We start from the raw sequence: 22,821 nt of genomic DNA, 5'->3' as shown, positions 1-22,821 counted from the left end.
GCTTACGGGCCAAACACGGTGCAGAGTACCCGGCCTTTTTGGAGTCTCTGGAAGGAGTACTGGAAAGTGCTCCAACCGGGGACTCCATAGTTCTGTTGGGAGACTTCAACGCCCACGTGGGCAATGACAGTGTGACCTGGAGAGGCGTGATTAGGAGGTATGGCCTCCCCAATCTGAACCCGAGTGGTGTTTTGTTACTGGACTTCTGTGCTAGTCACAGTTTGTCCATAACAAACATCATGTTCAGGCATAAGGGTGTCCATCAGTGCACGTGGCACCAGGACGCCCTAGGCCGGAGGTCAATGATCGACTTTGTGGTCGTGTCATCTGGCCTCCGACCGTATGTCTTGGACACTCGGGTGAAGAGAGGGGCTGAGCTGTCAACTGATCACCACCTGGTGGTGAGTTGGATCCGCTGGCAGGGGAGGAAGCTGGACAGACTTGGTAGACCCAAGCGCGTTGTGAGGGTCTGCTGGGAACGCCTGGCGGAATCACCTGTCAGGGAGGTCTTCAACTCCCACCTCCGGGAGAGCTTTGACCAGATCCCGAGGGAAGCTGAAGATATTGAGTCAGACTGGACCATGTTCTCCACTTCCATTGTGGACGCGGCTGTTCGAAGTTGCGGCCGCAAGGTCTCCGGTGCCTGTTGCGGCGGCAATCCCCGAACCCGGTGGTGGATGCCGGACGTCAAGCTGAAGAAGGAGTCCTATCGAGCCTGGCTGGTTCGAGGGACTCCTGAGGCAGACAGGCCAAGCGGACGGCGGCTCGAGCAGTCGCAGAAGCAAAAACTCGGGTCTGGGAAAAGTTCGGGGAGGCGATGGAGGAGGACTACCGGTCAGCCTCGAAGAAATCCTGGCAAACCATCCGGCGCCCCAGGAGGGGAAAGCAGCACTCCGCCAACACTGTTTACAGTGGAGGCTGGGAGCTGTTGACCTCGACTAGGGACATTGTCGGGCGGTGGAAGGAATACTTCGAGGATCTCCTCAATCCCACTGACACGTCTTTCCTAGAGGAAGCAGAGGCTGGGGACTCAGAGGTCGACTCATTCATTACCCAAGCCGAAGTCACTGAGGTAGTTAGGAAGCTACCCAGTGGCAAGGCACCGGGAGTGGATGAGATCCGACCTGAGTACCTAAAGTCTCTGGATGCTGTAGGGCTGTCTTGGTTGACACGTCTCTGCAGCATTGCGTGGCAGTTGGGGACAGTGCCTCTGGACTGGCAGACCGGGGTGGTGGTCCCTCTTTTTAAAAAGGGGGACCTGAGGGTGTGTTCCTACTATCGGGGGATCACATTCCTCAGCCTCATGGGTAAAGTCTATTCCAGGGTACTGGAGAGGAGAGTTCGGCCGATAGTCGAACCTCGGATTCAAGAGGAACAATGCGGTTTTCGTCCTGGCCGTGGAACACTGGACCAGCTCTATACTCTTCGCAGCGTGCTCGAGGGTTCATGGGAGTTTGCTCAACCAGTCCACATGTGTTTTGTGGACCTGGAGAAGGCTTTCGACCGTGTCCCTCGTGGTATTCGGTGGGGGGTGCTCCGGGAGTATGGGGTCGGGGGCCCTTTGTTAAGGGCTGTGCGGTCCCTGTACGACCGGAGCAGGAGCTTGGTTCGCATTGCCGGCAGTAAGTCAGTAAGGCAGGGCTGCCCTTTGTCACCGGTTCTGTTCATTATTTTTATGGACAGAATTTCCAGGCGCAGCCAGGGGCCGGAGGGGGTCCGGTTCGGGAGCAACTGGATTTCATCTCTGCTCTTTGCAGATGATGTGGTCTTGATGGCTCCTTCGAACCAGGAACTCCAGGGTGCGCTGGGGCGGTTTGCAGCCGAGTGCGAAGCAGCTGGGATGAGAATCAGCACCTCTAAGTCCAAGGCCATGGTTCTCGACCGGAAAAAGGTGGCTTGTCCCCTCCGTGTCGGTGGAGAGATCCTGCCTCATGTGGAGGAGTTTAAGTATCTTGGGGTCTTGTTCACGAGTAAGGGAAGGATGGAGCGTGAGATTGACAGGCGGATCGGTGCAGCAGCCACAGTAATGCGGTCGTTGTATCGGTCAGTTGTGGTGAAGAAGGAGCTGAGCCGAAAGGCAAAGCTCTCGATTTACCGGTCAATCTACGTTCCTACCCTCACCTATGGTCATGAACTTTGGGTTATGACCGCAAGAACAAGATCCCGGATAAAAGCGGCTGAAATTAGTTTTCTCCGCAGGGTGGAGGAGCACTCCCTTAGAGATAGGGTGAGGAGCTCTGTCACCCGGGAGGAGCTCGGAGTAGAGCAGCTGCTCCTCCACATTGAAAGGAGCCAGCTGAGGTGGCTCAGGCATCTGTATCGGATGCCCCCTGGACGCCTCCTTCGGGAGGTGTTCCGGGCATGTCCCACCGGGAGGAGACCCAGAGGAAGACCCAGGACACGCTGGAGTGACTATGTCACTCGGCTGGCCTGGGAACGCCTTGGGGTCCCCCCGGAGGAGCTGGAGGAGGTGTCCTGCGAGAGGGATGTCTGGGCGTCCCTTCTCAGACTGCTGCCCCCGCGACCCGGCCCCGGATAAGCGGAAGAAGATGGATGGATGGATGGGTTTAAAAGTTGTTCTGTTGACTGTTTGGGGAAAGCCATGGTACTATGTTTACTTACCTGGTAGCTAGACTGGCTGCTTCATGTATTCAGTGTCGAGCTAAAAAAGCAACTGTTCAGAACAGGCCACTTGATGCACTGTTTAACTCTCCATTGTTAATTGCAATACTGAACTAACCCTAACCCTAACCCTAACCCCACTGAACCCTACTTTTCCAGCTTGTAAGCTACAGTTTGCACTGTTTCAATAAAGGGAACTCATTTTCTCATCACATTAATCACATCTTTAATTCATTCTGTCCAGCAGTTGCAAGCTGTAGACTCTGTCCAGTCAGAGACATATATTATGTAATTGATGTTTTTAGTTTTCAGTTCAATTAATTTAATCCAAGTAAATGGAACACTCGCAAGATGTCACCAAAATCACTTTGTCCCCTTTAAACCTTTAAGAAAATGATGTAAGAGTATCGAATCGTATCGAATTGTATCGTTGGCTGAATATCGTGATATATATCGTATCGTAAGCTGAATAACGTGTATTGTATCGTGAGATTAGTGTGTCGCTACAGCCCTGGTGACCACATTTGATTTGATTTGATTCCAACAGTTGAGGCTCCTCCTGGTGAAAGAATATGAAGTGCATTAATGTGTGACTACAGAGACCTGCTAGGGTCAGGTGTTGAAAAAATAAAAACTGTTTGTTAACTCTTGCCTCAGTTTAGTAATTTGTTCCTAACAACTTTTCCGACAAGTCCACCTATTTAACCATTGAACTACCCCTGTTATTAAATTTTCCCAAGTGTCAAAGGAGTGGCATACAAAACTGAGGGCACAGATTTCCAAAACCGAGGGCACGGTTTACTAAACTAAACAGTTTACAAACAATTTTTATTTTTCCCACACCTGACCCTAGCAGGGCCATATGAAACACACAGTGATCCTACATCTCTGAAAGTTCTGTAGTGTGAACTTGCCTGCCTTTGGACCCAGTGATGGAATTTTTGTGTGGACAGGACCGTGATTGGTGTGGCACCCATCTTTGATGATCCAACCCTCTTCACTAACTTCAACTAAAATATAACATTTTCACAGTCCGTTTTATTGTGATCACTAACTCTCATATCATTACAAACTCTGCCACTCCCTCCACCTGCTGCTCCCAGTCACCTGACCAGCCCCATCCCTCTCACTCACCTGCTCCTCATCAGCTATTACTCTGCACTCATATATACTGGCCCATTTCCCCCTGCACTCTGCCAGATTGTCTAGTATTCTCCCTTGTCATCCAGCGTTGTATTCTGTCTTTTCGGATTAAATATTAATGATTTGATCAAAGGGCTTGGTAATCATACCCATGGTACACTTCACCCTGCAAAATGGGTTTTTACCACAAAAACATCACAACTGTTCCAACTTCCCATGTGCCCATTTCAGTGGGTGAAAAGCATAAAAGCATGCCTGCGGGTGTCAAATGAATTCCAAATATTTGCTCTGTTATCACCTCTATAACAACTATTGATTGTGTCAGGAGTGAGAAAAGTGGAGCTGAAAGAATTACGTTATTGTGCCTTCAAAAAAAAAAAAAATAATAATCACAGCCAAACAGCTAAAGATCCTTTCTTTGCTCAAATACAGAAGTCACTTGAACAGTCAGTCACAACATGAGAATGGGAACTATTTTCTCTTTAGAGGCTGATCACCATCGGCTTAAGCCAATGCCCTTAAGCCATGCTAATTGACTTTACTCCTGTTGACTCCGGAGGTGACAGAAGCTGGCATGGTAACAAAGGATATGTTATGATGTAATATTCAGGCTTTTGAGAATAAAGTGGTAATAATAGGGATAAGAGTTGTCCAATTATGAGAAAAAAGTTGTAATATTTCCAAAATAAAGATGTAACATTACAAGAAAATAGCAGATTGTAATATTACAAGATTAGAATCCAATGTCCGTCTTAAAAATCTATTAACATTACTTTTATTTAAAACATACATTAACTTCAGTCTAGCTTTGAAATTTTTCAATTTTTGAGGATGCGATAACATAACTACAACACGGAACTCCCTGTGCTCCCTGGTGAGAATTTATCAAGCAACACCAGCTAGTGTGCTGTGCGCGCATAGTGGTGTGTTACCGCTTAGCATAGCAGTGGAGAAAGCCCACAGCTAAGCCAAATTGCTTGCATAAGATGGGTATTTTTTTTTCATTGAAAAGCGGCACCGGAGCGTCAGTGTGATTATATATAAATACCATTTCTCATGATTGGATTCATCTGTGTATGGAGGTCAAGGGTCACTGAGGTTATCAAACCAATTTTGAATTCCAATAATTAGCGCTAAAGGTATTGAAATCAATAAAATGACAAGGATGCCTAAATTTATGCACATGCCTAATTTTGTTTAAATAATTCTTCCACACTTTTCTGTAAATCATATAAACTTTATTTCACTTCTCAAATATCACCGTATCTCTCCTATATGATACATTTAACTGACATTTATTATCCAAACAACCAATGATTTATAAAGGAAAATCATGAAAATTTAAAGGGGTGCCCAAAGTTTGCATACCACTGTATGTATGTTGCATTGCTGTGGCCCCCAAGATAAAGAGCAACATGGTTTATTCATCGTGTCAAGCCTGTTCCCCTTCCCACATACCCTCCCTCACTCTCTTTACACATCTGTAACCATACACACACTGATATCTTGACAGATTGGATCTCATTCCACCACATTCACAAACACCTTAGCGCTAAACGACTTTCAACATCCATTCTGAACTGTGCATGTGTGCGTGCACACGTTGATGGCAAGCTAAATTAAGACACACAATCTGTCATACCGTGTTTCCTGTCAGAAATTGGACTAATTTCAACCAATCACAAGGTCAACATTTCCGGCACTGGTATGCCTATTAAACCCACCTATTAAAGCTGGCTCACAGTGTGCTCACATGGAAGCAGGATTTATCTATCGTGCTCTAATTGGTTGATTGTAGCTGCTCTGAGGTGAGATTGAGTCATCCATCATGTCCCGACTGAGAGCTGCCGACGGGGGAGGAGCTGCAGCCAAGCGAGCAAAATTGCCCCTCATAAAACGTAAAAAGGTCTCTGGGTTTTTAAGGTGGCAGCCAGTGTTTTTATAGACAAGCCAAGGCTTTTCAAGTTAATCTTTTCGACTGAGGCAAATGGCTATCAACTTCCCTCAGGGACAAAGCTTGTGAAAGTAAAAACAAAATCACACTGGGCTGTTATTTTTTTCCCCTCCCGTTCCTCAAAATCTATGTCTCTTTATGATGAATTTGTAGTACCTGCCTTTATCAGTGTTATTACATTACGCCCTCTCTGCCTGTATTATTATTATGTATATATATATATTTATTTATACAGTGGTATGCAAAAGTTTGCGCACCCCTGTACATTCATGATTTTCCTTTATAAATCATTGGTTGTTTGGATAAGAAATTTCAGTTAAATAAATCATATAGGAGACAAACATAGTGATATTTGAGAAATGAAATAACTAGGGCTGTCAAAAGATAAACATTTTTAATCAGATTATTGACAGGGTTGCTGTGGATTAATCACGATTTTTACCATTGGTAAATATGCCAGAAAAACTAAAATTTTCTGTTTATATTGTAAAAATATACAAACTTAGTAAAAAAAAAAACATTACATTGTAAACATTATAAGACAATATAAATATATAGAAAACATAACATACTGTAAATAACTTAAAAATAAAACTTCCAAAATTATACATTGCACTGTCAATAACTCACATTATAAACAAAATAGAAGTTAAATAGTTTTCTTACTAAACCCACAGCAGGAGATTCCTCATCATAACCTTTGAAGCACTGCTTCTACTAGTTAGCGTTAGCTTCAGATAGCATTCTGACGCTAATGTTAGCTGCTGTTCAAGTCTGTGTCCACGTTAGTAAGACAAAGTAACTGTTCAGTAACAGCAGTCATTTACTCTTAATGTTATGATTATATCATTATCTGCGCCAGTAGCGCCACTTACAACTGTCTTTCTTTCATTCTTTCTTTTTTCTTCCTCTTCTAACTTCCTGATTGATAACTCCTCTTCATTTTCCTTCAGCTTCATTTACAACTTGCAGAACTATAACTTCACACAGGTTAAACGTGAGGAGACGTGGGGCCCCTTTAGGGAGGTTTCCTACTGAGATGTCATTGCAAATCAACCATTGTTGTTTAAGGGAGACGGGGATGCAGCTGCTCACTGATGCATTTAGGCAACAGCACCTCAGGCTCCGAGTGTCGGGGGCCCCCTATCGGCTCTGGGCACCAAGCAGTTGCCTGCCTTGCCTGTTCATAAACTGCAAGTCTAGCCGTAGCGCAATGAAAGTGAGAAAGTGCGTTAAAAAAAATTAACGCGTTAATTAATCATCTTGCATTGACACGTTCAGTTTGACACCCCCAGAAATAACATTTATATGATTTACAGAAAGTGTGGAAGAATTATTTAAACAAAATTAAAAATGAATAAAATTTAATTTTATTGATTTCAATACCTTTAACACTCATTTTTGGAACTCAAAATTGGTTTGGTAACCTCAGTGACCCTTGACCTCCATACACAGGTGAATCCAATCATGAGAAAGGGTATTTAAGGAGGTCAATTGTAAATGTTTCTCCTCTTTGCATCTTCTCTGAAGAGTGTCAACATGGGAGCCTCAAAACAACTCTCAAATGACCTGAAAACTATGATTGTTCAACATCATGGTTTAGGGGAAGGATACAGAAAGATATCTCAGAGATTTAAGCTCTCAGTTTCAACTGTGAGGAACATTGTGAGGAATGTGAAGATCACAGGCACAGTTCTAGTTAAGGCCCAAAGTGGTAGAACAAGAAAAATCTCAGATAAGCAGAGGTGAAGGATGGTGAGAACAGTCACAGTCAACCCACAGACCAACTCCAAAGACCTACAACATCATCTTGCTGCAGATGGTGTCACTGTGCATCGTTCAACTATTCAGGGCACTTTACACAAGGAGATGCTGTATGGAAGAGTAATGCAGAAAAAGGCTTTTCTCTGCACCTGCCACAAACAGTCGCTTGATTTTGGAATAAGGTGCTGTGGACTGATGAAACTAAAATAGAGTTATTTGGGCAAAACAAGGGGCGTAAAAAGAACACAGCATTCCAAGAAAAACACTTGCTACCTACAGTAAAATTTGGTGGTGGTTCCATGATGCTGTGGGGCTGTGTGGCCAGTGCAGGGACTGGGAATTTTGTTAAAGTTGAGGGTCACATGGATTCCACTCAATATCAGCATATTCTGGAGAACAATGTCCAGGAATCAGTGACAAAGTGGCAACAGTATCTCAGCTCGAGCGGCAAACAGTGCGAGAGCAGCAGGCTGCAACAACAGAAACGCAAGCGTGCCAGCCATTTACATTTGACCTTTTTTTAAGTATTTTCCACCGACCGCAAACCAGTTCTGGTTCACAGAAATTGTTGAAAACTTAAACAGAAAAATTTAGCCAGTCAAAATTGTCTTTTGTCCCGAGGTTGACCCAAGAGAGAATATTGGTCCTCCCGATGACATATATTACGTCCCCGGGCCGACAGGACACTGTTAATTGTAATCCCTGCTGATTTTTTAGTGTTACTATAGGATAAAGAGTTCACAGTTTAACCATGTTTATTTGACCTGTTCATGAGAAACATCACTCGCCTGTGGCTATGGTGAAGGTTCTTCATATGTAATATTATATTAATTATAAAAAAGATGATAAAATCTAAAGGCTCCATCCAAAGTTTTAGGTTAATGTAATGTGCCTAATGTGTGAAATATCAACAATAGCAAAACCAACAAAGAAGTCTGGTTAAACATCTTTAAAAGATTTATTTAACTGCAACACACATAGTCAATTGCAGTACATTAACTATTTTAACATTGTAACAACAACACTGTTAATTACCATATGTTAAAGGCTGTAAACATTTTTGATTCAGTGCATGAGTTTTAATCTGACAGGAAGGGGCGCGGATCATAAGCTCGCGTTGAACCTTGTTTGTACTCGTGCGTGTGATGTGCGCACACACGGAGGCGTTTTATACTCAGCATGTTGTTCGTTGCAGTATTCGCCGCAACGGCAGGGGGCGTACAAGCAAAATGTTCAACTTGTGCTGCCGGATAAACGTCCGCTGCTTAGCAACAGTAGTAAACAACAACTTTCCGCATATCACTCACATTGGTCTCAAAATGACTGTCTGTCTCTCAGTGTTTGACATATTAGGACAAACATCCCATAATCCACCAGAATCTTTTCTTTTTTTTCATGTCCTATGGTAAAAATCATCATCTTTCTGTAACGTGGTTACAATCTCTTTCCGCAAATAGTGCATACTAAAAGTAAAAAGTATGCACTATTTATTCTACTTAAGTAAAGTACAGATACGTGAAAAATGTACTGTACAGTACAGTAACGAAGTATTTGTACTTCGTTACATTCCACCACTGGATATAACCCTAAAAGTAACCAAGTTACCAGTCTATCACAGGATCATACAGAACACGCAAAGCCAGACATATTCATATTCAAACCCACAGTCAGTTTAGAAACTCCCATTAATCCAACTCCAATCTGTTTGTCTTTGTAGTGTGGGAGACATTTGTACATGTGGAAAATCCACTTAGAGAACAGTCAAACCACACAGGAAGCTCATGATGAACTAGTATCTGAACCTTCTTGCTGTAAGGCACAACTGATTTTATCACTTTTATTTGTACAAAAAACACATATTGTGAGAAACTTGGGTCCCCGGGACAAACACCCAATGACCTCCCATGAATACTGTGATAGTTTTTTTGCTTGTTTTTCCACATGTTTACAGTTATTTTGTTACTCTCTTGGGCTGTTTTACATCACTTTGAGGTCACAGCACATTTCCTCGGAATAACTTTGTATGTTTTAGTCGTTTTGTGACAATTATCCCAGTTGAACAACTTTAAAACAAGCATTATTTAATATAATATAACACTACTAATGTAGTTTTTGACTGTGTGGCACCTTGACCCCCTTACTTCTCTTAACAATACAGAGAATGTGACAATACATAGTAAAATGAAGAGATTCCAGAGTCATAATAAGAGATGTATACCCTTTGAATAAAACAAAAGAAAGGAGCTCATGAGAACCCTCTGTAAAAGACACTTCCCATCCTTTTATTTAGCTTCTGGCCTTGAATGACAGAGACTGAAGTGATTTCTGAGATAAAAGACTGCAGAGTCTGCTGTGACACTGCAGCTCTCTGAGAGAAAGATTGATGATGGTGGTGTTGGAGGAGGAGACAGAGAGATGGAGAGAGGCCAAGAAGGCAGGTGGTTTAATGTATGTGCACATGTGTGTGTTAAGTCCTCACCTCCAGTGTGGTCAGCACTATCTTTTCCACAGAAGAGAAGTAGGCCTCCCACAGGAACTGTGTCTGTTGTCTGAGGGACAGGATCTTATCCTGGTGGATGGAGCGCACTGTGGTTGGAATCTGTGAAATGACATACAGCTGTCAGTCAGCAGGAAACACTGAAGCCAGCCGTTAATGATTGAAATGGTACCTTAAATGTGGTGATGGGAAGATTAAAATTGGTCCCATTGATAAACTCAGGAAACTCTATTAAGTGATGGGAACTGTAAGCTGCAGTGGATACTGCAGTCTGGTCCAAGTTTATAAAGACTCCATAGAACTCCCACTATTTCATAAGTCCTTGAAGGAAAGTCTAACTTTTTGGTTTGAGGTTTGAACTGAAAATATCACCACTAACAAATCTGCAGAAATCATGTGATCATAGGCTGTATATAAAAATGGACTTTGAGGATCCTGAGAGTGAAGTTTAAAGCACTCATAGAGTGGTCCTATTGCACATATGTGACCCGCCAGGGACAAAGGGGGCGCAAGTCGGCCCAGCGCAAAACGAGTGAAACATGAAAAAAGTTATTTTTTTTCAAAATGTTTGAAGTTTTGAAGAAGCCACTACATGCTTCAAATCACAGTATTGTGGGTCTTAAAACCATAAACTTTGTGTTTGAATTAAGGTTGTTTTATCACTGTGAATCACTCCTAGTTTGGGTGTGGTGATCTTTCATTCCAGAGCTTTTGTTGTTTTTTCAGCCAATCAGCTGATGATCACGGAGAATACACATGGCTAATTAATATGCACGTACAGAGAGAGAGAGAGGGAGGGGGAGAGAGAGAGAGAGGGGGAGAGAGAGAGTGTCTGGAACAGCAGTTATGTGTGTGTGTGTGTGTGTGTGTGTGCAGTGCGAAATTAAAGCGTGATTATCATCAAAGCTTTGTTTGACAAAGGAAGACAAAGAGAACAGGACAATAAGTCTGTGGCTGAGCAGCTTCTTCACGGACATGGACAGCGAAAGCACAGAGACTGCTGGTGTGTGGACTGTTAGCATTTTAAGCTAGCAATCTTTATGCTAACATGTTAGCAGACTTCATCGTCACAAAAACAACAAACATATGATTATTCAGCGGCTGAAAGAGAGCAGGACACACACGGTAGTTGTCTGAGATGATGACATGACGCCAGCACCGCTCTATCTCCTATCGAATTGGACTTTTGGAGGCGAACAGACGTAAAACTGCGACGAAAAGGAAGCACGCCCGGACCTCTTATCTGATCGGAGGCACTGAAGTCTGCAGGAATACCTTTCAGTTTCTTATGGGGTGAGTTTTCATTAACGTTGTTAATCTATGTTATGTTAGTGTTCATTCAAAGTCACATACAGACGCACATAGAAACGCTGTCTTTTAATAATCCACTGTGTGTTTCATAACGCCGTTTGGCTACATTGTTATTAGCTATGCTTGCTAGCTTGCTTAGCTCGCTAGCTCGTAGCACTGTATTATTACAATGAGAATGATGCGCACATCGAAACTTGTGTTCGGTCAGATGATCGTATTATAAACTATGATCATCTGATCGATATGTACGGGAGCATATGACATGTGGATAACACACTTCTGGTGTGTTTCAGAACGTTATGTTGCCATAACGGTTATTAGCTATACTAGCGATTGGCTAGCTCACTATTGGCGTGTTAAAAATAATACACACTCCGAAACTTGTGTTCGGTCAGATGAGCGTATTATAAGTCGTAAGAGGAGCATGTCACGGCCCTCTTTGAGATTTTGTACACCCGCAGGTTCAGTTTGATAATTCAAATGCTTTGAGACGAAACTCCCGTGTTCGAAACCTAACATTGCATTGAATGATGTGTGAATGCCACACCTTTGCATGCATGAATCACACATGATTAACACAATGTGTGATGAACGTGTTAATTACACTTGTGATTCATGCACATAAAAGTGTGGCATTCACACATAGTTCAAGCAATACTACTGATCAATCTATACTGATTCAGTGATAAAGTGCCTGTTAACATGAACCATGATCTGAGTTTTTTTTTTTTTTTCAGAATCCTGGGCATAAGGATTGGCATGTGAAGTTGCTGCCAACCCATGTGTCCAAGGCCTCAGTGTGGTGTCTATACATGAGGTCAGCTAAGGCTCTTGGTATGTGAATAAATTGATTTCTATTCAATAGCCAAAAGCTTATATTGACCAGTAACACGATGAGCCATTAGAATGAACATAAACATAATATTTGTCTTTTCAGGTGAACGTGTAGTTTGTAAATCAAGCTTCAAAGCACTGTCGTCAAGTAAAGGGAACAATGAAGTCATCAGCTACATGCATCATTTATTCAGCAACTTTGGAGTTGGAGAAACAGATGTGGATCTTCATTGTGACAACTGCAGTGGACAAAACAAAAACAACTCCATGCTCTGGTACGGTGCCTGGCGGGTTGGACACAAGCTTCACTCCATGCTCAGCATCCACTTCCTGATTGTTGCCCACACCAAATTTTCCCCTGACTGTGGCTTTGGACTAATCAAGCAAGCATTCATGAGGACCAGAGTCAATACTTTGGCAGACATCACTCAGGTTAGTTCATTTTATTAGACTGCAATATGTAATGTGTAAAATGTGATTTTTTTTGGAAAAGTAAAATAATTACTTTCATTGTGGTTCTTGCTGTCAACAGGTAGTGGAACACAGCTCTGCTGAAAGTCGCCTCAATATTCCGCAGCTTGTTGGAACGGCAGATGGCAGAGTGATAGTAAAGACCATCGACTGGCAGACACATCTGAGTCCCTACTTTCGAAAGCTCCCACAGATCAAGAGTTATCAGCACTTTAGGTATTTATATTCAAACTTCTGCAATTTATGAATAAAAAAATCACAAATGGACATGATAGTGTTCCATGTGAACAGTGAGCCATGTTTTAAATATCCTGTTGTGTGCTTCTATTCTGTCACAGCTTTGATGCCAACAGACCAGGGGCCTCATGTACGAAGGTTGCGTACACACAAAAACGTGGCGTACGTCCTTTTCCACGCTCACGTTCAGATGTATGAAACGTGCAATGACCGTGGAAATATGCGGTGCCCACGCCAACTTCATGGCTGGCGTACGCCCGTTTCTCCAGCTATTGTTCCTTTGGCGACACTTACTGGTGATGCTGGGAAACTGTTAATAATGTGAAAACATGTAGTCATCAGAGTGATGTGCACATCAGAGACACACTTATGAACAATCTGACGTGAGCGAGTATTTAGGGAACGCGAGGATTTACTTGCAAACAATGATAATTGGCTCATAAGCCGATGCGGTCAGAAGTGTGCCAGTCAACCCTGAGCCGAGCCATGTCAGCTGTGTGGGATGGAATCATCCAAATGTCATCCAGGTACATCACACTCCCATACAATGCTGTTGAACAGGCCAACATTAAAGCGCAATTTTCAGCGAGAGCCGGTTTCCCTCATGTAATCGGAGCTATTGACTGCACACACATCGCTATAAAAGCGCCGTCACAGAATGTGTTTACGTTAATAGGAAACATTTTCAATCCATCAATGTTCAAATCATATGTGATGCGCAAATTGAACAGGCTGGAGGCTGGAACAGTGCGCGATGGGTGGCTTCTGGGTGAGTAAATAGTTTATTATTTTAATTGTCCCGTATGATGAAAACCAGCGCCATGCACATTTGGGCATGTGCGCATTCACATATCATGTTTTTAGTTCACTTTGCTTTTTTGTGCTGGTGAAATTAGAGCTACAGCTAACAAGCCCCTGATTGTCTCTCTGTGTTCAGTATTCATGTCAGTAAAAGCGGGCTTAAGTTGGAAACGTCAGCCGCGGTGCACTTCTGCATTCTTTAATTGTGAGAAATTAAAAAAAAAAAAATTAAACATGAGTCTAAGGGCCTGATTTACTAAGATTCCAAATAGAGAGCGCTAAATTGCTTGCGCGAGCAGAAAGACTGCGCCCGCTACTGGATTACGTTTTGCGGGTGAACTACTAAGATTGCGGCCACAATTGACTACAGGCGCAGAAGTGGTTAAGACCACCCTATTTAAATGAGAATTTTGCGCGAGTCAAGAGTTGTCCACATGGAGAAAGAGCAGACTCAACGGAAGCGCTGAATTAAATTTGAAGCCACTGAACAGAAAGTGACGTTCTGCGATGAGCAGATAACTGGGATCGAGGCATATATGACATATTGTTCCCCGGGTCCATAGGACCTTTTTATATTATTATTATTATTATTATAATAATCCTGCGTCGGTATTTTGGACAGCTCCATCATTACCTGACGTATCAAACAAAGAAAACTATGGACTATGGATGTTGCCGTAAAAAAAAAAAAAGAAGGTGCTGCGCTCTCCTCCTGACTCACCTGCAGCTCACTGACAGCTGCCAGGGAGCGAGTTCTGCTGTTTCTATGGATCTAATCGATGAGTGACTTTCTTATCAATAAGTAAATAAATAAATAAAGCGGATCATCACAACGGCTTTTTAGTCCCAGTCCGTCCCTGGTTTCATCTGTGTTCATTCAGTCGGGCTGAGTTTCCATTACGCGTGCCAACAGCCTTTGATCTGACGTCAGAGGCGATGGGACAATCGATATAGATGATATATCTATAGCTGATTCAGATAGTTACATTAAATAGTGATTGTTGTGATTATTTATTGCATTTAAATGTGTCTGGAACTGGAAGAGTTAGGGTTAGGGTAACCTGCCTGTGAGGTTTTGGTGACGTGTGCACACTGTGCCACCTGCGCTTCGCCGTGCACTGAGAGTAGACCAGGTTAGTTCCTCCGGTCTTAACCGGGGAACATAGACTCCTCCTTGAACCACAAACTGCAGACCAAGGTAAGCCCATACCAGTACAAACACGCATTTCTCCTCTGGATATCTATGTTTAATTTATTCAGATATACCAAATAAGAAATGAATGTGCGTCATCTGTGAACGCGTAGTTGAACATGCTCTGGAAAAGAGTAATTTCCTGATTTACAAATATATATAACTATAAATAACCGCAGCCATGTGCGCGCACCGCTGTGCCAGTTAAGACCTGCCTTTCAAACGTGCTAAATATAGACGCAAAAATAAACACCGCAATCAGTTTCAGGTTTGATACATCACTTTGCGCGTGCTAAAATAACATATTTACATTTTCTCCTCCCATCACACGCAAAATAGCGTGTAAACGCCCAATATTGCATATGCATTAAGGCAAGAACGCTAAATGGGTTGCGAGTGCTATTTTGCCCGTCTGAGGGATGCGCTCCTCGTTGCGCCCTGTTAGTAGATCAGCATCAACGCAAATGTGCTTGTGCAATCCAGTTTGCACACGTTTTTGCACGCTCAAAGCTTTAGTAAATCAGGCCCAAAGTGTTTAATGTCCTGCCATCTTTACGCATGAGCGATGTGTATTGTGAGTGTATTGTGTGTATGTGTGTGTGTGTGTGTGTGTGTGTGTGTGTGTGTGTGTGTGTGTGCCTGCGTGTGTGTGTGTGTGTGTGTGTGTGCGCTGCTCTGATCCCACAGACTCACACACAGGCTCCCACTTACGTCTTTTTTGTCATATTTATACCTGTTGACAGGGTGTTAAACAAAATCTTCCTACGCGTTTTCATTCACTTTTTTCATTCACTCTTGAATCTCTTGCTCAGACTGTGTGAAATTCCTTTACTTTTCTCTGTTCAGTGCGTTATTTGATCAAAGAGGTGAACTGCAGGGCCTATTTAAATTGATTTGCATATGTAAATGGGGCGTGGACAGGGAGGAGTTTGGCACCTCTGCATGTGCGCTCAATTCCACGTTGATTTGGGATGTACAAAGGAAACGTGCTTGGATCCATGCGTACGCACACTTTGATACATCTGAATTTATTTGAGCGTACGACAGTTTCTGGGTTTTGGCGTATGCCAAGATTTAGTAGGAAATCCACGCAAGTCTTTGTACATGAGGCCCCAGGTGTGGTGCTTGCTCAAACTCACAGTGATGCAGAGCCTATCGAGTTTCAGCTACTGCGCAACCCAGGAGTTCTGCCCCCTGTTGACAGTCTCCCGTCCCGTACATTTAGCCGCATATCAACTGTGATGGACAGAGTGGGTACAGCCACATTGTGGGGGAGGAACTGGTATTGAAGATGATAATATAGTCCATGGTCTGGAAAATATTGAACTCTCCTTCACACACTTAGATATATTTTATTTGATATTTGAAGTATGTATCTATCTTTCACCTTTCTTGTTTCTCATTTTTATTCAAGTGCTTTTTGTAACAGAAGAATTTCCCTCTGGGGATCAATAAAGTAAATTCTGATTCTTATCAGTCCACTGAAGTACTTACAGCAAATAACACTACATTGACATGAACTACATTCATTCATTTGTTTTCAAACTGCTACACTGTTTCTGTCCTGTGGGCTAACAGACATCAGATGTCACTGACAGCTAGACTGGGTGGGGGTTTGTGACCATGTTAATGTGATGCAAATGAGCAGCTATTGGCCTGGCTCCTCAAGAAGGTTGAAATCTTTCAGGCTGAATTTCTCCCTAAAGCAGTTTGAGGAGTGTCTACATTCAAATGGCCACATCTTCTTCAAAAATCAGATTGACATGTGTTTGACATTGTTGGAAAGCTTAGAAATCACACTTTCGGAATCTGTAAATAACTCCAAATGTCCCAAAGTAGACTTGTGACCGCTTTTGCCATGGCTGGACACATATCTCTCTGACAGCTGAGGTGAACTTTCTCTCCATGAACATGCCTGTTCATTTTAGGATCCAGTTCAAGGTTTTATTAATTGTTTTTAAGGGTTTAAATGGTCTGGCACCATCTTACTTATCAGAACTTGTACACCCTCACATTACCTCCAGAGCACTTAGGTCAACAAACTAGCTGCTTCTGGCAGTACCTCGGTCCAGACTCTCTACTTTAAAACTTTAAAACACTACTAAAAACCTATCTTTTTTCCGTGGCGTTCAGTCCCAGCTAGGTGAGAATCCTTGGCTTTCCTACTTTATTTATTTTATTTTTTTACTCTTATTTGTTTTTAATTCTAATTTTAGTTTTTGTTTTAAACTGAGCTCTCACTATTCCTTTATTGTTTTTATTTATTATTATATTGTGTGTGATTATATTGTATTTTTGTATATAATTGTATAACTGTGCAGCTTTGGTTCAACTGAGGTTGTTTTTAAATGTGCTTTATAAATAAATTTGACTTGACCTAAGATCAAGGGACCATTTGCTATTGTTTTACCACATTTGGTGACACATTAGTTGAGTCGTAAAAAACACCTCATCTCCCCCTCTCCCTGTGGGGGGGGTTCCTACTTTGTCTGTTTAATGACTTATGTTTTTCTGACGGAAGTTTTTCTGACTCAACTTTTTCTGACACGTTTTTCTGAATCCACTTTTTATGACTCAAGTTTTTATGACTCAACTTTTTCCGCCCCAAGTTTTTCTGACTCCACTTTTTCTGATTCAACTTTTTCTGACTCATGGTTTTCTGACACAAGTTTTTCTGACTCAAGTTTTTCCCACGCTGAGGCAGTTTTGTCTGAAGATGACAGAGGTTTTTCCGAGTATGACGATGTCCTAAAATGAACACCGTACCAGGGAGGAAACGCTGTGTTTAATTTTGGTTTGGAGAGATCGGTGTCAGTAATAGACCATAGTGCATAGCCACGCTATTTACCTAAAGCAATTAGAAGTCCTGTGCCTCTCTGGGTTCAGTATGGTGTTCATCGTAAGCCAAAAACTCCTGAGGTGTCACGATCCCACCTAAATGAGGTTTGCCACAGACTTGTCTGTGTGTTCATTTTATTAACATTAGGAGAAAAGGTTTTATTTCAGCTGGAGGATTTGCTGCTGTTTCTTCCATCTGGTATAGTTTCAGGTGAGACATGGAGCACATGCTTCTGTGTGAGCGTGTCTTAAGGACGTTACCTGCAACAGGAGCCTTTCATCGCCGATGACTGCAGCTGTGTTCCAGTCAATGATTTCAGAGAAAGGCAGCTCCCAGCCATTACTCAGCATCACTGGCACACATGCAGCCTAAAACATACACAGAGAGAAAGAGAGAGGGAAACTTAAATACGATTCACAAACACCTTTGTTGTCACAAGTAACAAGATCATCTGTTTTTTTTTATTTGTTTTTTTTTAATTGTACACATATCATTTTATTTTTGTGAGCCATACAAGGCTGCTTTAATGAAAAGAATATTGAGATGCCTGCAATCCAACATTTTAGTTGTTTTTTTAATAGATGATAAAAGGAAAGATATGGAGGGTTTTCCCCTGGAAAACCTGCTAAGCCCAGTGGTAAGGCCTCTTGGGCAGCCCACCGGCGGCCCACGGTGTTTTTGTAAAATAAAATGTTTAGTGTAAAAACCCCATTTTTGAGGCTTGAACTTACAACGCAGATGTGATTGTGGTTACATTACATTTAAGGCTGGAGTTAGGATTAACTGGTTAAGGTTTAGGTTTGTGATAAAGCTTAGTTTAATCTGTCCAAATGAATTGAAGTCACTGCAGCAGAGACTGAGGGTCACTTCTGGTTTAGCTGACAGCTTTATGACCTGGACGGCAGGGCTGTCATGACATCAAACCCACACACACACACACACACACACACACACACACACACACACACACACACACACACACACACACACACACACACACACACACACACACACACACACACACACCATATCGGCACACTTCATTCTTTTCTATGACTCACCACATCCATCAGCTTGCACCACAGAGGAAGATGAAGGGAGAGTATTTAAAACCTGGTTCTAATGAGGCACGAGTTAGGTTTAGGACTAAGATTTTAATTGTGGTTAGGTCAGGGCATGACCTGATTTTGGTTAAAGTTAGGGATAACACTTTATAAAGGCACCAAGTCCTGTGTCCATCTCCATTTTGTGGCGACCAAAATCTGTTTACACACTCACATTATGAGGAATTGTCTTACTTATGGGGGCAACAAGTGTGTGTGTGTGTGTGTGTGTGTGTGTGTGTGTGTGTGTGTGTGTGTGTGTGTGTGTGTGTGTGTGTGGCAGGACAATGCAGTTGATGCAGAAGAGTGCAATGCAGATGTGGGAATGGATGAAAGTGAGAGTTAAAGCTGCATTTTGTTTTTGTTGTTGTGGTTGTTGATGTTGTTGTACCTCTGTTTGATTTAGATGAACAGAAACAATGTAAAATGACTTGTTTTTTGTGTCCTTCATCTGAAAACGTAGTCTTTTAACCCGACTGAGGGAGCATTTGTGTGTATACAGCAGCAGTAGGGACAGGCAGGGACAAGAAGTGTTCATCCTGTCAGAAAGTTAAAAGCTTGGAAACTTTTAATGGGCACTTGTTTATAATTTCAGTCATACTTCTACCTGTGCAGCCATCTAACTTTACTCATGCTATGTTGCTGTTTGAATATACAAGAATAACTACCTCTGGGTTCCCACACCTTGGCTGACATCAATTTCAAAATGTTTTCTTTGTCATTTTCTTTGGTGAGACAGAGATCTTGGAATTTTCATTTCCCAGGAATCACGTCATCTGCTCTCCCTTGGTTTAACATTACTCACTCATTGTACTGCATGGAATCTCACGTTGGACAGACAATGGACACAACACCGCTAGTGATTATGACTCCACATTTGTGTAGGCCTAGTCTACTTACATCAAGCAAACTCATGGGCATTTAAAAAACAATTTCAAATTCACAAACTTTCAAGGATTTCAAGGACCTGTGGGAACCCTGCTACCTCTGTTAACACCACTATTTTGAGAGGCTTAATCAGTATTGTGTGAAGTCATTTGATGATGATTTTAAAGGTAAAATAAATTTAGGCAATACAATTGTAAGTAGCGGTAAAACGTGTATTGTATAAAAAAGAAAAATGAGTGGGAATAACCTCAGGGATAATAATTGAGTATTCTAGCTCTGTTCAAGTGATACTTCAGGTAGATATGTAGTTTTTGACAAAGAACCCCAACGAGTCAAAGCAGATGGATGCCATCCATCCATATTCTACCGCTTATCCAAGGTCGGGAAAGACTTCTCTTTCCCTGGCCACTTCGTCCAACTCCTCTGGGGGAATCCCGAGACATATGAAATACGTCTTTTGGTTATAAAGTGCTTGGACACACCATCAATTAGCAGCTGTATGTACATAGAACTGTGGTTCTGAGTGTTTTCTTTTTTTAATAATCAATTTTTTGATAGTCAGATTTTTCAGCTTCTTAAATGTTTTGTTTTTTTACCAAACAACTGATCAATGATGAAAATACTTTTGTTGTAATAAGTTTGTTGACAAAAATCCTTCAAAAATATCATGCATCTCTAATTTGAAGAGGGTCTTGTGAAATCTCAACTCTCCCAGTGAGCGAGAACGTAATTCTAAACACTTTCCTGGCTCAACTAGGCCATAACAATCCCTCATTTTATAACAATCTCTTCGTGTACAATAACGACAAATACATTTAATTATATTGGACTAAACTGTGACAAATTGAGTATTGTCTTTCTCTTCCAAATAATGTTTGCATGCAATAATGCCGCATGTGCAAGTCCAGTCTGATACATTAGTAATCAGACTATGATTCGCATTATTTTGGGTTAGGGTTAGTTTTATTTCAAACATTCTATCCACACAGATATGTACATCGATAGTCTGCCGTTACAATCGATTTGCCTCAGGTGCACTGTGGAGTCAGTATGAGTGTTTTTAATGCCATGCTAACTTGTACCATTGACTTGCGCTAGCCATAGCATCAGCGAACTCGGCAACTAGAAGAATTGAATGAAATTTCTTGAAAACGTCTCCAGACGTCTCCATCACACTGGCTGAGTTGGATGAGTCCATCTGACACAGTTACTGAACTGATGAACAGGTTGTGATTTGGTCCACAGGCTTTCAGCAGTGCTATCGCTAAATACACCAGATTCCTCTGTTAAATATGAAGAATTTAGACATTTCCTTGCTAAATGTTGGAGATTATCTTATGTTTACAGGAGAAGTCTTTTTAACTGATCTACAGTTTGGCAGTCTGTTGACGTCACATTTAGTATTGACTCAGCTTGCTTGGAACCTCCCAAAGCAGGTACCAAAAATATCACTAATGGAAAAGCAAAAAAATCCCAGTAGAGTGGAGTCAAGTTGAGCCGAGTCGTGCTTCAACTGTATTATGAAAAAGTGGCATAATAGGCTCAAAGGTTACAAATGTTTTCTTGTATAGGGTTGGCTTAACATACTCATTGGCAAATTCAGGTAGCCAAAGATCAACACCAAGTCTAACTGTATTTTCAATTTGTTGCAATAATGTTTAACATTTAATCTTTTTCTCATGTCAGTGTGTTTTTGTATTGTTGTTTATTTGTTTACCTGCAGCGCCTCAAGGAAGCGAAAGGAACCCAGTCGTCTGCCACGAGGCACCAAACAGAAGGTGGAGTTGTGGAGCATCTCTTTATAGTCATACCTACAGAGACACAAAGGACACACATGATGAGTTCAGGGTCATAAACAAGAGCTACATGTTCAGACATGTTAAATAAGCTGGAGCGGTGTTTTACATGTGTCACTGCTGCCTGCTGTGATGAGCCATAACACTAACATTGATGGTGATGAATTATTATCTTGTCACAATATGGGTACAAATTTCCAAAAAAATAGGCATTTCAACAAGTGACATGAAAATATTTGTTATTCTTGTCTGAGACACACACATTAACACAGCAAATATGTTTACGATGTACTATAAGTTTGTGTCCACATGTATTGTAACTAGGTACAAAATACCCAGTAATTATGTTTACGGAAGCTGCAGGCTTTACCTGAAGCATTGTCCTCTGCATCTTCAGTTGACCATAGTCTATGCATAGGATAAGCATTTGTTCTTATGATGTGCCCCCTAAGTGAGACTGAAGGTCAAATGGATAAACAAGGGCATAAGTTGATGTATAGGAGGAGGAGCAGGAAGCCTAAAAAAGTGGCATCTTGCTCAGGGAGAGTTAGAGCTTTTTGGGAATTTGGCTGAAGCTCTTGTTACAGAATAAATATCTCTTTGTTTGGTGAAAAGTCTTGTGTCATGGAGTCTCATCCTGTATCACCATCTCATCACCTGACGTTCTGAAGAAGGAAGCCTGACTAAATGACATTTTACTCCGTGAGTGAGCAATCACGGCAAAAAAAATTAAGGAATTTTGCATTTACTCTTCGTTTCTGAAGAAGGAATTATTACACATGCATGTACGCTATCAGGGGCATGTTATGGCAGCACACAATACTAAAGCATCATAACTGTGTCACCTACGCCTGCATAAAGACTGGAAAATATGCGTATTGCAAGTACACCACATTTATGATGGGTGACGGGTGATAAGTGTCACATGGGAACACAGCGGACACCTGTGCACACGCACATGCTTCCCCTTTCTTTACACACACACACACACTGGTGTTTATGTTGTATATAGCTTGTGTGATTTTAGCTTTAGCAAGTAGGATTTATTGATTCAATTTACGAACTTATCATTATGCTTAAATGTTCATTGACTTAGATGATCGAATTAGCCTTGGATATTTAATGTTGGTGTATCAAATTGTTTAGTTGATTCTTGTTATTTGGTTTAATAAATTGTTACTTTTTTCACTTAACCCTCAGATGCACCTATATAAAAGTTATGTTATTACACCTAGCACACCAAATGGTGCGCATGAAAGTACACAGCAATAAAAATAGTATACATCTGTATTTTTCACCTAATATCATAACGACTAAATAACCAGCCCTACACTCTACTACATGTGCGTGTAGTCGCGTGCACGTGTGT

General features: G+C 41.9%; 1 protein-coding gene across 1 annotated transcript in view; it reads right to left on the bottom strand.

Moving 5' to 3' along the window:
- Positions 1–22,821, bottom strand: part of ext1b (exostosin glycosyltransferase 1b) — a gene marked incomplete at both ends in the record, with an annotated part of 160,208 nt that overhangs the window by 46,342 nt on the left and 91,045 nt on the right. Inside the window, 3 exons of the mRNA XM_083900231.1 lie at positions 9,963–10,082; positions 17,926–18,033; positions 21,374–21,467. Of these exons, the coding sequence (XP_083756357.1) occupies positions 9,963–10,082; positions 17,926–18,033; positions 21,374–21,467 (322 nt within the window). The remainder of the gene's footprint in view (positions 1–9,962; positions 10,083–17,925; positions 18,034–21,373; positions 21,468–22,821) is intronic.

The sequence above is a fragment of the Microchirus variegatus genome (assembly GCF_963457635.1).
Source record: "Microchirus variegatus genome assembly, chromosome: 13".
Taxonomy (NCBI): Eukaryota; Metazoa; Chordata; class Actinopteri; order Pleuronectiformes; family Soleidae; genus Microchirus; species Microchirus variegatus.
This window is presented reverse-complemented; position numbering and strand designations above follow the sequence as displayed.